The sequence below is a fragment of the Limanda limanda genome, chromosome 21 (genome assembly GCF_963576545.1).
Source record: "Limanda limanda chromosome 21, fLimLim1.1, whole genome shotgun sequence".
In the NCBI taxonomy this organism is placed as follows: Eukaryota; Metazoa; Chordata; class Actinopteri; order Pleuronectiformes; family Pleuronectidae; genus Limanda; species Limanda limanda.
In genome coordinates, this window is record NC_083656.1 from 12,793,458 (window position 1) to 12,809,662 (window position 16,205).

The 16,205-nt window shown below is 45.1% G+C and overlaps 1 protein-coding gene across 2 annotated transcripts in view; it reads left to right on the forward strand.

Annotated features, from left to right (window-relative positions):
* The window catches only part of raraa (retinoic acid receptor, alpha a), a 75,787-nt gene that overhangs the window by 47,064 nt on the left and 12,518 nt on the right, over positions 1 to 16,205 (forward strand). For both annotated transcript variants that reach the window (XM_061095109.1, XM_061095108.1), the window contains exon 2: positions 14,867 to 15,015. In XM_061095109.1, the coding sequence (XP_060951092.1) occupies positions 14,867 to 15,015 (149 nt within the window). The remainder of the gene's footprint in view (positions 1 to 14,866; positions 15,016 to 16,205) is intronic.

The window sequence follows — 16,205 nt, forward strand, 5'->3', positions numbered from 1 at the left end:
GGCCCTTCGCTTGTCACGGTGCTGTTCTGTGCCACCGCCCCGACGTGACACCCTGCTCTGCCTTCGCGCCATACGTGGGAAACCTTTGCACAGTGCCGCTGCCACTGTGGCGGTTCCACAATGGAGCTGGATTATTGTGTCTGGGCTGTCAGCACCTCTCAGCTGAAAGAAAACGACAGAGAGAGGGGAGGGATGGGGTTTGTCTCAGGCACCAGGAGAGTAGGGGGGGGGGGGGGGACTCCAGGAGAGCTGGCATTTTCAAACCATAATCTCTGTGGAGCCTTTTAGTGGATTTAATGTCATTTTTGGCCTCTGGATTTTTGCCCTTTTCTCCTTTGAACAAAAAGCAGCGGAAAGCGACTGGGGAGGAAAAGAACGAGGAAATATGTAAAGGGAGACAACAGACAGACGAGGTGGCGAGGGGGGGGGGGGGCTTGCTTGGCTGGGTGACTGATATTATTAGTGTTCTAGTATGACTGATGGAGACTTGGCCTGCATCCAGAGGCTGCCAACAGGCCAGCGTTTGCAAATTGAGTCTGTTACAGGATGACCTATATCCTCCGTCCTATTTAGCACGTTATAGCATCTTTTCCCTTCTCTTTACCCATTTTTTTTTTACTTCTTTCATCTCTTTATTCTGTATCAAGTGTCATTATGAGACAAAGCTCTGTATAATCTCAGGTTCCCCACAGTTTTTTCGATGACCTTAATGTGTGTTGTCCAGTTGCCATGCCATCACGGCCCAGCCTCATCAGTTTTTATCTGACTCAAAACAGAGACATTTTAGCTCTCCAGAGGTTAAACAATGCAGAATAGACGTGACACTTATGCAAAGACACCAAGTGCTTTTTACATACCTTGCATGCAATCTGCATCACTTCCCAATTTGTCTCTTTCCAGATACAGGCAAGAGTAGCAACCCTAGTTTTCTATCCCCAGTGTGAATTATGGAATGGATGTACTCCAGCAATTATACACATGCACATACACATGTCCCTCTGACGAAGTGGTGATAAATTAGGTCCCCTCTTGCACCGAGAGAGGTTTATCGTGGCTTCACAAAAATATGTAGCCCATACTGTAACCCAGCTCCGGCTTCCCTGCTCACCTCTAATCAACCTCCATAGCTACATACATCCTGAAGCTACGAAGAGAAGAAATCTGCTCCCGCACATATGCTTGCTAAAGCCTTTCATGGTTGTAATCCCCAACGCCAGGAGGAGATGCATGGGAATCTTGGTCAGCTGACTTTAAAGAGGCAGGAAAGGAAGCGAGGGAAGGAGGAATAGCAGCAAGGTTGAAGGTCCTCCCCCCCCTCCCTTCCAAATTCCCCAAAGCCTGCTGGGATGCTCCTTGGGCTTGACATACCCAACCCCACCTGCCCTCACTGCTCAGCGGGATGCTTCATCACCGGCTTCTCCTGAGCTGGCCTACTTGGGACTGTTTGATCTCATTGTGGAAGCAAGCGAGCTCGCCCCGCTGCCTGGCAGGCAGAGAGAGCTCCTTGATGCTGAGGGTTGAGGAGGTGGAGCAGGCTTCAGTGGAGAGGCTTAATAACTGTATTAACGTCGGTGGCTCCCCCAGGACCTACGCCTACACAGCAAAGGGAGGAGGGGGTATAGCACTGCCAAGCTGCTTTCTCTCACTTTGAATACTCTGCCCTAATTTTCTCTTCTCTGCTGCTCTCTTGAAATCAGTGTGATTATTAAATCAGGATGTGTTAGCGTAGTAAAAAAAAAACATGCAACATCTTAATCTTCATGTCTGCATCACATTCTGTTTTCTAAACATTTTTTCACAACCATTCTTCGCTTCTCCTGCATTGCAGTCTCTCTCTTTTTATCAGTTTGTCATTTTATACCTCCCTGTGACCCCCAATCACTTAATTTTCTTTACTCTAATCGTTCATCCTCTCTTTCCCCCCGATCTGTTTATTTATTCATTACAGATTGACATTAGTATTGTTGCTCCATCCCAGCTCCCCTCTCAACACACTATGATGTGTCATGTTGCCTAGCAGACGGCAATATTACAAAGAACTTGAATTGAAAGTACCGTACTCTTTCCTTACCTGTGTGTGTCACCATTCATGACAGTCCCCCTAATCCCCTGAATTATACATTGGAAACTGCTGAATAATTGATGAGCCCCACTTAGCGTAATGGACAGAGTTAACCGGGAGAGGCGTGCATTCCTGCTCACAGTGGAACTGGGTCGCAATATACGGCACCCAGTCACCCCGAGGGTCATAATGAGGCCCCGGTCACGAGGCCAAGAGACGGCAGAGCAGTCGGCAGAGGCCAGCCAGGGTTAAATGGACCCCAGAGGGAAAGAGGAGAGGAGGGAGAAGTGGGAGTGTTAACACCAGGCTTACCTGGGGGCTCAGCTCAGGTTACGTCCTCTCATTGTTTTTGGCAGGCGTGCTTACTAGTGTGTTCATAAGCAAGCAAGCATAGTCCTGTATATGCATGCAAACATACATGTTGTCTTTGCACACTAGTACGTTTCACACACACGTTTGCACTTGCAGACAGAGGAGGCATGCTTAACTCTTCCACATGGACACACATGGAGTGTTTCTTTCATGTTCCTTATAAATAATAACCTGCTCTGTTGGTTCACTCCTTGAAAATCAAAGTTGCAGAGTTATTTAAGCGTAAATCCACCCTGCCTTACATATATTGAGGCCATATTTGAAGGTGTCATATTCAGCAAATAAAAAAAAAAACTAGTAATAAAAATCTTGACGTCAATTAATCATAACTTGCAACCAGATTTGTAGTGATGAATGGCACCCATAACAAAATCAATAAACCAGTGTTTTTTATTCTTAGCTTTGTCAATATATCTGAACAGGCCGCTGCTTCTGTGACCAATAAAATAGTCAACATAAATGTTTGTATCCCAATTATATAAGACATTTGATTCTATGTGAGAGACCATCTGTTTAGATAGTGGAAGATCAACATGGTCGCACTAAAAGTCAGTCCACTGACTGGTGGGCTGCCACATCACAGGAAGTGGTGTGTTTTGTGTGTGTGTATGTGTGCGTTGTGATCAAATGGCTCCCCCCAGGCCACACTGAAAGGTCAGGGATCCATGCAGGAAATTAGTGTCTGTGGAGGCATAGACAACACATGCACACTCACAGAGAGAAGTTAGAAGCACAAATTACAGTCGAGGAAGCTAAACATATCCTTCATTAAATTCTAGTAACATCCCACTGCGTCCCCTTGATGACTCTGCCTGCTTTCATCAGCCATTTTTCCTAAGCATGGAGCAAACTTAACCTCCTGGTGCTATCGACAAGCACCTCACTCCTATTCTTTTCTCTCGTTTTTTTTTTTTTTTTTTGCATTTGCGCTGACACTTAAGACAAATGAGTCTGCCTCTCCCCCGCCCACCCGGTCTCCCCCTGCCCTGCCCAAATCTTCTACTAAGGAGCCCCTTGACATTACACATCAGACAGCGGAATCAAATGTGTGTCATCAGTCATCATTAGGGGGCATGAGTAGAGGAGCCGTGGCTGGCGCCGCAGTGTTGAGGCCAAGATGTTTAAAGCTACCACTGACATCTTCGGTGGATTCAGCCACTTTGCAATACAGCCAGGACTCTGTCCAGGTGTGCGGCCAAGTTAGAGACGGACGTTTCAGCCTTGGAATCTAAAGAGTAACGTCCATATAGGTTTGAATGATGAACAACTAGAGGGGTTGTTTTGTCAGCGACTGTCTCATCGATGTGCAGCTAGCGTTTTTTCCACTGCGTCTCGCTATTCTAAATATGTCAGCTGTCTCCTAGGGGTCTTTAGGCCATTTTAACCCCTTCGCTGACCTAGCAACCCCCCCGAGTCCCAGCATTACTGAGCTCTGAAACAGAGTAGTGACGGGATAATCACCTCACTTGCGTACATCTACTTGTCCGCACCTTGCAAATACCTCCACTTACCTCCACAATAATATGTTTTGAGCTCCTGGCATTGGTACTCGTAGCTAATTTATGAAGGGGAACCAGTGTCATTATGGGTTTCGTGTACAGTAAAGGAATGCATGTCAACCCTGTCGAGGCTTGAAGGCAGAGGTAAATTACAAGTGTGTTTTACTATTAGCTCTAACTCATTTTGACAAGTACACGAAGTGACAAACCTAAATGAGGCTCTGGATTTAAGAGAAACAGCCCTGACGAGGAGGCACATTATTTAGCATTGTTGAGCACACGCGAGTCACGCACACACGCTGCACTTGCGACCTCTCCCCCACCTCCAGTGCCATTCTCCTTCTCTGAAGTTGAGGAGATCAAACCCTTGTAATCTATTCCCCTGTGATTGACTATTGTGTTATCCACAGAGAGGCAGAGAGGAGGGGAAAGAACATGGGGTCGAGAGGGGCAGTTTAACATGACAAAGCCTGTCCCTGGTGATCCCTCTCTTCTCTACCCCAGATCCTCATGAGCCTCTTCTCTTTCTATACTTTTCTCTTGATCCCTTGTTTCCCATTTTTTTCTCTCCACCACCTCCTGGCTTCTTCAAGTCCATTTCAGTGCTATAATGCAAATAGCTCTTTGCTCCCCTCCATATTTATGACCCTCTTCCTCCTCTGTTGAATATGCGCTTAAGAACGGAGGGCCATGAATGCTGGCAGTCACATTGGATTAGTGGGTATCAATGGGCAGATAACCTCTCTGTTAGAGTGAGTTAAGAGCAAACACTCGAGAATAAGCATTCGTGAGGGGCCTTTGGCTTTTCAAACATTAGCTCCCTTTACATAGCCTGTTCAAGGCGGGAAGGTCGCGCCTTTATTCTTCCTCGCCGTTCTGTACAAAAGGTAAGAACACACCATCCGTCATGTCACAAATTCCAGCATAGTATCTGTAATCATACACCAGGTTGGCAATATGCCAGCTTGTTTTTGTAAACAAGCAAAGGGAGCATGAAGATTGGGTCATCTTAATGGCCGCGGGATCTGAGGATGAAAGGGGCTGCTGAGGCCATGTGTGTGGCACTCAGCCCATTAAAGATGAATACGTCCGGTTAATGGGTATGGATGTAAATTCAGTGCCAGCGGAATAAATCATGGTGTATTTAATGCAGTTTCCAGTATTTCTTCACCTGTTATTGTTTGTAAATGCTGAGGGCAGAAATGTGTTCATGATTTCTCTACTAATGCAGATCATCTGTCCCAAATCATTTAGCTACGGTGTTCTTTATAGGCAAACCTCACAAACCCTGTTCTCAGAACATTTATATATCCCGTCCAGCACCAGATTATTTCTAGACCTTTAATCCTTGGCCTCCTTACAACTGGTTGCTTGTTATGTAGTTGACCTTGGACTTTACGGGAAAAATTGGAATTGAAGCTTATTTGCCTGTTGCACTCTCTGAAGTGGAAGAACATCAGTCAGACAACTAAACCTTCAAGGATTTTGTTAGCCCACATGGTGAGTTTCTGCCCGGGTTTAGTATTTCTTTGACATATTCCTGCTCCTAATATGCTTGAGTGTAGTCTGTTATCGCAGGAGGGAAAAAGCATGCACACAGTAATTCATTCACACACAACTCTATAATTAACCAAGAGAGGCTTAATGTTTTATGAGGCCATTTTCACAGTCAGAGCAGTTAACAGTTTTGTGTGTGTGTGTGTGCGTGTTATGATCCAATGACTTGATCCACCAACCTTGATCTTGAATTATGTGTCATGAGGTATCGCAGCTGTAAGTCACTCCGGGAAGGGTGTAGTAATTCACCCTGAGAGAGTTGACCGAGGGAGGTTATGCTGTGGTTACACTTTCTCCCTTTCTCACTCTGAACACAGTCTACGAGCAAACATGCCTGCATGCACAGCTTTTATTTGCAGCCTTCTTGCAAGTTGTTTGTCTTGCCTGTCATCGTCCTCCAGTAGGCGTGTCACTCAGCTCCTCTTTCTCCTTAGATGCCCCCCCCTTTATCACCCCCTGTTCCTCTTGCGACTTGTCTCCTCCTGCATCTCACTATTACCCTCCTTCCAGCTCTTAAATAGTGAAAGAGTGATGCATTTTAAAACTAAAAGGTATTAATGTGGCCGCAACCTTAAAGTGGGTCACTCATGTTGATCGTAGACAGCTGCGTGTGACCTGCTTCCTAACCACAATTCATAATGGCAGGTCCACGGTGGGCAATCACTGCCTATATTCATTGTTTGGATTAGCCACGGAAAACGCTCGCTAATCATTGGCTTGCATCTCCAATTGAGTTTACACTCCTGTCTTTAGATATTTTGTTGTGACAAATCATTTAGTCTGGCCTCAATGGCCATAATGAGGACATTTATCCCTGCTCAAGAAAAACACAAACTCCACGACCTGTCAGATTATCTCTCTCTCTCTCTCACACACACACACACACACACACACACACACACACACACACACACACACACACACACACACACACACACACACACACACACACACACACACACACACACACACACACACACACACACACACACACACACACACACACACATATGCTCTTTCAAGGCCCACCTTCTAGGATAACATGTATTACAGGTCGACGATACACACAGCTGCGACTGTCCACATCCTGGCATCCTCTGGTCAACACGGGTCGCCTTTTGCCCCCTTGTGAACCACCACCATGTCCCACACCATCAGCTCATGCCAAATATCTGCAGTCGCCCGGAGCAAGTGCCAGCTCGCATAGTCCCACTGTCAGTCAGCCGACAGACAGCTGCTGGCTAAAGTTGCACCGTGTTACTCTGTGTTGCAGGGGAGTGCTGTTGCCACGGGAACTTGTGGTTCTTTTCTGCAATGAAGCTGTCTTCAGTGGATTTTCTATGTTTTTTTTCCCCCAATTAGATCCATAAACATTGGATTCCTCTTCAGATTTATGACATTTATTTGTGGTTTAGACATCCTCTGCACGCTGCATTTGTCAGGAAACTCATTGCTAAGGGCTAGCATGTGGCGGTGCAGAACAGATACGCTGGTTAACTTGGAGTTGCCGCTCAAAGTCTAGAGCACCCTGTAGATCTCACCTTTGCCATCTGCTTGATTATTTGCCGCCCCACCCCCCATTCTCTAGTTTGTCCACACATGTTCTCAGTTCCAGTCTCCATTTGCCGGAGTTGCGGTGATAGGAAAACCTGGTGTGTTGTTATTTCAGAGGCCTGGCAGCGTAGAGAGGGAAGTTATCTTGAGCCCCTGGAGAAGGGCTTGGGAACATGGTGGGGGCCGCTGGGCTGATAAAAACCAGGCCTCACCGAGACAAGAACACAAACGAGAATCCTGCACACACACAGAGCAGATACCCCTCGACATGCGCTCAATTATATGAACAGGCAAATGTACACGTTTGCTCAAACATGTTCATTTTTGTTGGTTGTTTCTTAAAGTGCTCAAGGGGGAAAATGCATGTTTCGACTGCCGTATCTTACCCAGATGTAAAGATGACATAAATTACTAATACTAAACACAGCCTGGTGTTTTCTCCACCTCTGGCTCAAGACAAACACCACCATTTCCTGGTGCTGAGGGAGGGAATCGTCATAACAGGCAAGAAAGACTCCTTACTCTGCACCGCTTTGCCCTTCGGCCTCTGCTCGGACCCTCATCTATCACTTGCGTATGTGTTTTTCTTGCCGCAACCCTCTACACAGGGGAGTTATTTGGCCCCAATTTGGAGCGCTATCCATCAAAATTTTGTTTCAGACTCAGTTTAGCCTTCAAACATATACTGCACAGCCCTTAAAGAACTCTGGCTGTCACATCCATTTCTGCTCCCTGTGCAAAATTTTAATAACTGCAATGGTTGCGAAACCCTCGGCTGTCATTTCTGTGAAATGTAGACCAAAGCATGCTCCCTTAAGTGGAAGTGAAGTGTAATTTGCCACGGAAAATTATATTAGAATCAGATTAAAAGCTCAGTTCGTTTATGCCCATCCCGTCTTTACACCAGGAAAGTCATAGTGTCAGATGTATAAATTATAAAATATGTTGTGACTCTCTTAGAAGTTGTATGTCTTGCTGAAAATTGAATTTGTTCTCCCACTGCTGTTACTTTTCCTCTTATTACCGTTGTTACTGTGCAACCCTGCAAGCATGCAGCCTTCACAAAACCGCAGCATTAAGAAGGTAGACTGCACCATTGACATGGAGCAGCTTAGGTAGCACACAACCATGCAGGGAAATCTTCCATAATCCTCCTAACTTGTTGTCTCTGAAGCAAACACACACATTTCTGCACTTCTAAACATGCATGATATTAATTGAAGCAGCAACGATAAACATCAGATTTTGACCCCTTCTCAAATCTCACTGCTGTGATCTGTTTGCATCTTCACGTGGAACATGAATCAGATATTGACAGTCCTGTGACGTCAGACCGACTAACGCTTCTGGATTGAATTTTTTTCAATTAAGCAAGCTGACATCGTCGAGGTTGGACTTGTAATTTCAGCTCAGTCTATGATATGTATGAAGAACTCTGATTCGGCAACTGTTGTCCAGTCTGAGACTCACTGTCCCTCAAAGGAAGTAGAGGATGGAGGGAAGGATTCAAGTGACTTTCTGCCTTGCATAGGATTGTCAGGCTCAGTAACAGGGACAGGCAGGAATAAGGGGGAGATGAAGGGTGAAAGTGGCGGGAGATCGGGGCTGGAAAGCCTGGATTTAGTTACAGTGAATACGGGCGTGAGGCTCGCTGTCTGCTCTCCTGCCTCATGTTAACCTCCACGGGCTCGCCTTCCCCTATGAGTGTGTGTGTGTTTTCACTTATGCCTGTCTGCCCTGCCGCCAGATTCCTCCCCCTCTCTCATCCAATAACTGTTCACACTTTGTGTTTGAACACAAACACACCCCACTGTCGCTCTCCTTACAGCTGTCAGTCTGTGCACGCCGGCCTTGTGTGTGATCGCGCATGCCTGCCGTCACCCCGGCTCACATTCAGATGGCGTGCGTGGCGTCACTGTCAGTAATCTGTGTAATGGCAGCGAATGGAGTCACATCCCTTTTCAGCAGAGAGCTGTTATGACACTTTGCTAGAGAATGGCAGGATTTTCCTGTAAGAAAGGAAATAGTCCCATTTCCTCCTTCAGTAATTTAAGAGTGCTGACAAAGCATAATTGTGTGTGTGTGCGCGCGCCTGCATCAATTTCCCTGCTGCTTACCGTTCCTGACAGGGAAAACAGGAATAAAGCCTGAACTTTTAGCAAAGTCATTGCACATGAAAGCGCTCGAGTCGCTGCCAGTCGTTTTTATGGACATGCATGATGCATTGGCCTACAACTCCCAGGGTTTGCAAAGCTGTCTCTGTCCCTGGAGCTGTTCCATTGGCCGTCCCACTTCATTATTTTAGGCCGACTTCAAAGCGAGCCTTAATGCAGCAGTCTGTGGCATGGTGGTCTTTCTGGTGTCTCTTCTCCTGCACACTTACTGCATGGAAAGCAAAATTGACATTTATATGTTCTTCTATGTATCATCATCATGGCAAGCGTGTGCGTGTGTGTGTGTGTGTGTGTGTGTGTGTGCATGCGCTTGTGCATGTGAGTTCATCCAAATAACCTAATAGAAGCCAGAGGAGCACAATGGCCCGTGATTGAGTAGGATTCAACAAAGTGAAAGACACTGTCAAAGCCGTCCCTCTCCTCCTTCATCCGCTCTGCCTTCATTTTCTCCAGCTCCCTTTACCACAAACCAGCCAGCCTGCTAATGTAGTTAGCCTTCCTCTAATGATGGTGAATTCTCATTAATATGCTTCACAGCTGGGCCCAGTAACCAGTGGGGATGAAGGTAATCAAATCTCAGAGGACTAACCTAGAGCTGAACCTCAAGAACTACTCTGCAGCTCTGTGCCCAGGCAGCCCAGTGTCTGGAGGCTTGATAATAGCCGGTGGGCTTATGTGTGTGTGTGTGTGTGTGTGTGTGCATGCACGCGTGTGTCTTGGTCTGTGGTCTTTTGGTTGTGAGGGCTTTGAGGTGCTGATGTTTACCAGGCTATAATATGTCAGTAGTGCAGTGCGGGCTACTTTATCATCAGAATAGATTTCATTTCAGTCCTGTGCATATTTGTCCATTTAAGTCTAGCCATGCGGTAATTGCTTATGGAGGATGTGGCTGCAATAGCGCAGCTCTGCTCTTAGTGCACTTGTGGCTCATGATGTATGTAAAGTGAATCTGAAAAGCGGCATTACAGACCACTCACACTTGAGCTTAATTAAATCACCGGTGCTTTGGCTCTGAGTTTGAGAACACCACACCATGGTACATTAAGATATTAAGATGTCTTGGGCCTACACACACACACACACACACACACACACACACACACACACACACACACACACACACACACACACACACACACACACACACACACACACACACACACACACACACACAGAGAGCTGTTTAGAATACTTGTGTGTGAATGTGACGATCACAGGAGAAATCTAAGTATATATTATATTATGAGATAAATCTGTTGTTAATTTATTGCCAAATCGTGCATTGTTTAGACCAATTAATAATAAGAACATTCAACACAAGAAGCATAATCATTTTAAATACTTCACTACTTGAAAAAGCCTTTTCTGCCACAGCAGTGGTCAGATGTGGCACAGGCACAGCTGCCCGTAAAATGGACTTCTGGTGTCAGGTTTGTTTATGCGGGTTACACCTGACGCCCTTTGGACTGGACTGGTCTGACAACATACTTGGCTGACGTGTTCACCACAACAACCATTGTGGTGGGAGTATGGTTTAAGCAGTTTGGGTTTCACCTCTTCACGTAATCACGGTAGATCCCTTATCAGTAAATCCTCATTGTTTTTCTGTTTAGCGTTATTTTCATGGTTGCAGGTTCCTGCGCCTGTATCCCCGAGCAAAGCAGGGCATTATTGTGTATTCATGCTTGCTCTCTCTTGGCTAAAAGAATGATATTCTAGCTGTAGCTCATTTATTAGTTACTGTGGTGATTTTTGCCGGCACTGGATGGGCTCTGGCCAGGAAACCTTGCCCGACTCACTCATTTCTAGTGTTAACATGTTGCAAGGATATCGAGGGAAGCTCTCCAGGCCAGTATGAGTCAGTTCCTCCAGTGTTTGTGCGTTTTTGATTTTGTGGAGCACACAATAGACAGTGATGGTCGGTGTTGATCAGAGTTTGGATGCAGGTTGGCGTTGAATAAAGCCTCGGTTAGGGCTGCTGAAGGGCTAAGTAGCTCCGTCCTCTCTGCTGAGCCGCGCTGCCTCTCTGTCCACAGGCCTGCCATTGTTTTGCTCCATGCCTCAGCTTGACGGGGCTCCAGAAGCCAGCCATTGTATTTAATTACAGTCGCCAGCCCCCTCACAGACTCTTGTCCTTGTGTCCCAGATTTCCATGGGTGCTCTCATTAAGAGAGTGTGTATGTGTGTGTGTGTGTGTGTGTGTGTGTTGGTGTCTGTGTGTGTGTCCAACGAGGCTCCTCTAATGGTTCTAGGAAAGCCCTCAGCCTGCGTAAATGTCAGTATGGATGCCATTTTTGAGTTTATGTGTATGTGTGTGTGTGACACATCTGTTTGTCTATGTGTTTGTAATGAAGGCAGCTTTAATGTGGATGAATAACTCTGTGGTCGCGCTAATAACGCAGGGCTGTCGTCAGGCTACGTGAGGAGAGGCAGAAGAGCACTGTAAATTGTGAAGCTAATGAGAAAATATGCCATGTTACGTAAGGGCTGCTCTATTTACGTTTAATTTGTTTGACATGAGTGTGACGATGGCATCGCCAAGGCATGAGGCAAGAGGTGATGAGAAGCAAACTGCCCACAGTGTGTCCTCAAAATCAACCTCTTGTCACGTTGAGTCCAAATCACTAAATCACTGCCAATTTCTCCTCCACAATTTGACCCTCCATTTTCAAAAAGTAATTTAAGTAAAACAAAGGCTTCAAATTGAATCTGGACAGGTGTGTGGGCTGAGCACTACTACTTTGTGGTCTTTGCACATCAAGTCAGTATTTTTTCTCATGTAACAATGAGGCTGCGTGTTACATGGAGGAAAACTAATTTCTGTGATCTAGTTGATCCCAAACGGCTGAAAGAACTCTCTTGAATGCATTTGGCAGTATCAAACCTCTTCTGAAAACAAACGAAAGTTTCAGAGTTGATGTGAGGTCGTATTTATTAGAAAACGTCCAACAAATTTCATACATACTTGATATGCAGAGCCCTTTAGGGTAAGGGCAGGTTTAGGTTGAGGCTGGAGTAGTGACTAGAGGTTTGGCAAGTTGTGCATAATATCCTCTGAAGTCATGGAGACACAACTGTTTGTGTGTGTGTGTGTGAAATAAATGAATCTAAAAACCCGGGAGAGGAACATGAAACAGTAATGCAGCCTTGCTTTTACTCCCTGTGTGTTCCAGTTTCATCTGTTTTGTGTTTTTGTGTATTGCTCAAGCATAATAGCTCCCTCTGTTTTTGCATCCCTTATTTCCACCCTTCATCTCCACCCTCCACCCCCTGCTATTACTGAATAAAAAATTATTTTCACAAAACACGTCTGTTGAATGGGAAAAATAAGCTTTTGGAAATAAATAGTAAGTTGGTCTCACTCCTAGCTCCGGTCCTTATTGTTTTAATTCTCCTGGCCTGCCTTTTCTCTTCAACATTATTAAAAATCCGTTCTGTCGCAGCTCGTAATCCCTCCGTTCAACTCTTGACCCATATCAGCCCATTTACACCAAGAACTTAAAAGGTTGTAGCTGGTGTGAAAGTGACATCTGACATCTGGGCCTCATAAATGAAATGTCTTAATATCCCAGGCCTGATTGGGTGTCACTGTAAGGTGTTGCAATGTGAGCTTTATTGCTGTTCAGCTTAACTGTCCCCGTCACCTGAAACCCACTTGGATATGCGGCATGTTTTCCTGACGGCTGAGATAGCAGGCTCGTTCAGAGAGGCTAGATTTTGTTGTTGTTGCTGTGCGTTGCTTGTCGTTTATTTTTTTTCCAGGACGCCTATCTGGGCATCAGGTTGGTTTATTTTAGTTGTTCTGAGTGTAATCTTCCCCAACAGCATCTGCTGCATGTGCATGGAGATTGTCAAGCCGAGACCTGCACACCAAAACTGTAATTGGAGCAAAGTGTGTGTGTGTGTGAGTGAGAGAGAGCCTTCATCCTTGCTTGATGTTGCCTAATGTGGAGTGCAATTACGCTCGGGTGTGTTGTGTCGAGATCCAGTGCAAGCGCATGTGGAGAATGTTCTCGTCTGTAGTACGGTCGTGCTGCACCAGCCCACTCTGCTTAAATATAGATGACATAGTTACACATCCTCTGTGGGCTGATGACGCTGCGTTGGGCAATGGGGCTGCAGAGATGCACACATGCATATAATGTACCTGTATGGACATGGTCTGAAATACACACATGCATCCCTTTTTTAAGTTTGATTTGATAAATTGGAAAAATAGATAAGACACATACCATAGATAGATATAATGCAGTACTGTAGGATATATACAATATGATAGATATATATACGATAGATAAGATGATTACAATAGATAAATACGATATAATAGACCCGATATTATACAATAGGGTAGATAGATATGATACAATAGATACAGTAGATTGATACGATTCGATTGATAGAGAATACAATAAAAGATAGTTGCTCTTGGGTTATTGCAGATAGTATAGTTGAGAATGCAGATGGTGATATAGAAAATATTTTAATTTAAGAATAGATTCATACTTCATGTTTACAGATGTTGATTGATTTATAGTCTTTAATTTATCCTCCTGAATAATAAATAACCTTATCATAAAGGTAGAAGACTCAAGTTCATAGAGTTGCAAAACAGGCATTATACACTTATTGGTTTCCCAACAGACCACAGGGTGCTGGTCTGCTCTCTCTCTCTCTCTCTCTCTCTCTGTGTGTGTGTGTGTGTGTGTGTGTGTGTGTGTGTGTGTGTGTGTGTGTGTGTGTGTGTGTGTGTGTGTGTGTGTGTGTGTGTGTGTGTGTGTGTGTGTGTGTGTGTGTGTGTGTGTGTGTGTGTGTGTGTGTGTGTGTGTGTGTGTGTGTGTGTGTGTGTGTGTGTGTGTGTGTGTGTGTGTGTGTGTGTGTGTGTGTTTATTTGATTTAAGAGCCTTGTTTTGTAACACACAGGATATTGAGGTCAAAGTCCAATACATATTACATGAAGGCAACAGCAGCAGTTTACTACCCCGCAGTCCTAGCCCACTTTGTTTACCCTGTATAAGTGCACCAAATGTGGACACCTACAAAGTGCTTTTGTGTTTGTCTGGTAATGTTATCTGTTGTTGGAGGAAGACAAGAATATATTGAGCCAGTTTGTGGTCAGAAGCAGACGGAAGCTTTGCCTTCTCTGGCATATCTGCTGCTTAAGATTTTTCTGATGATGATGTGATGATTTGTCCTTTTAACAATTTCAAGCTCTCATCCTGCACGATTAAAAAATAAAAACAAAACTCCAGGTTTGATCAGGGGAGAAAACCTGTCTTTGAACCTTGCCGGCAAAATAGCTCATATCTGTATTTCACAGACACACAACTTCCACTTTCAGCAGTAAGGAAACCCGCCAGATGCTGCTTTCATTGCTGCTTTGATCATCTCTGGATGTATGCGTGTTGCCATAGCGGATCTGAAAACGCCTTATGAAGAAGTAGTCCTTGTTCTTAAAGCTTTTTTTTCCCCCCAAACACATTGTTGGAAAGTGAGTTACTTCCTCTCTCGCTGTAATTTGTATAAGATGTCGCCAGCAGTGTATCTCTCTGGACTTGGATGTCGATTAATGCTCCACATCTGTCAGTGCTCCATCTGATTATTCTTGTCTAACCCCCCTCTTTTTTTTTGCCCCCTTCTCTCCACAGCGATAGAGACCCAGAGTACCAGCTCAGAAGAGATAGTGCCAAGCCCGCCCTCGCCTCCCCCGCCGCCCCGCGTCTACAAACCCTGCTTCGTGTGCCAGGACAAGTCCTCAGGGTACCACTATGGTGTCAGCGCCTGCGAGGGCTGCAAGGTGAGACTCCCGGCCTTCCCCTCAATCTGCCAATAAAGCAAGATGTTCGTCAATCTTGTAACACTAATGTGATTTGCACTGGGGGGGAAAATTCACAACCAAGGCATAGGTGATGAAAATAAGAAGTCATTTGGCAGATGAATGTATAAAGTTAAAACTGTACTTTTCTGCGTGGAGAATGATTTACTATTATTATTTGTTGCTTTATTGAGCTGCCTAATCAGCTGTCTGGCCTGACCGAGTTGGAACGGCGTCTTACAACACGTTTACCCATGTACATTGGAAAACAAGATAACATATATGATGGACCTTCCCCGTATCATGTACAGTTTGAGAAACTTAGTCGTCCGTGCAGGTATTTTTTTGTCCTTTCCGAGAGTTGTTGCTCCACATATCTTTGCTGACGTGTCCACAATGGTTGTCTGTTATCAATACAGCCATGTTACACAGGTGCCGAGGAGGCCTCGTAACCCCCATCTGCTCTGTTATCAGTCGATAGTTCTTTTGTGCACGCATACATGCTCTCCTGTTCATGTGAGCACACAGACCTCTTTATCTCACTGCTCCCGACACTCTGAGCCAGAGTTGTGTAAGTTCAGAGGAGGGTAGGAATGAGATCCGTGGAATCGAATGTAGTGTTACCGCCAGGTGCACACCTCATATCTCTGCAAGGTCAACATTTCAGAAATCACCTTGTTTTTTCTTTTTTGTCTTTGGTTCTTTCTTGGCAATCGTGCATTCCTAAATCAGCCAAAGAGAATTTCCTCATTTGAAGACTCTCAGGCCACATCCACACTTCTGTGTATCGTTGGTAAACGACCCAGATACACCTGGCATTCACACTACACTGGATTTGTAGGCAGACGTTAAGAAATGCTGCTGTCTTTGCTAATAATTGTTGTGCAGTTAAGTCTGCATTTTACAAAGATAGAACTGCTTCCATACATAGGAGACAAGCTTTTATTGAGCAATTCCTGTTTACACCGGCACACACATGCTTACCTGTGCAATGTACATGAACAGTCAAGTGATTTGCGTTTTCAGGTCGGTTAGTATGGACAGGAATTAAAACGGATTCTGAGCCGAAACGCTTGTGTCGACAGATGCGTGTTTTCAAACTAAATCGTAGTAGTATGAAAGTAGCCTTATCCAACAACGCAGGATGTGAATCCTACTGTTCCGTGTATACC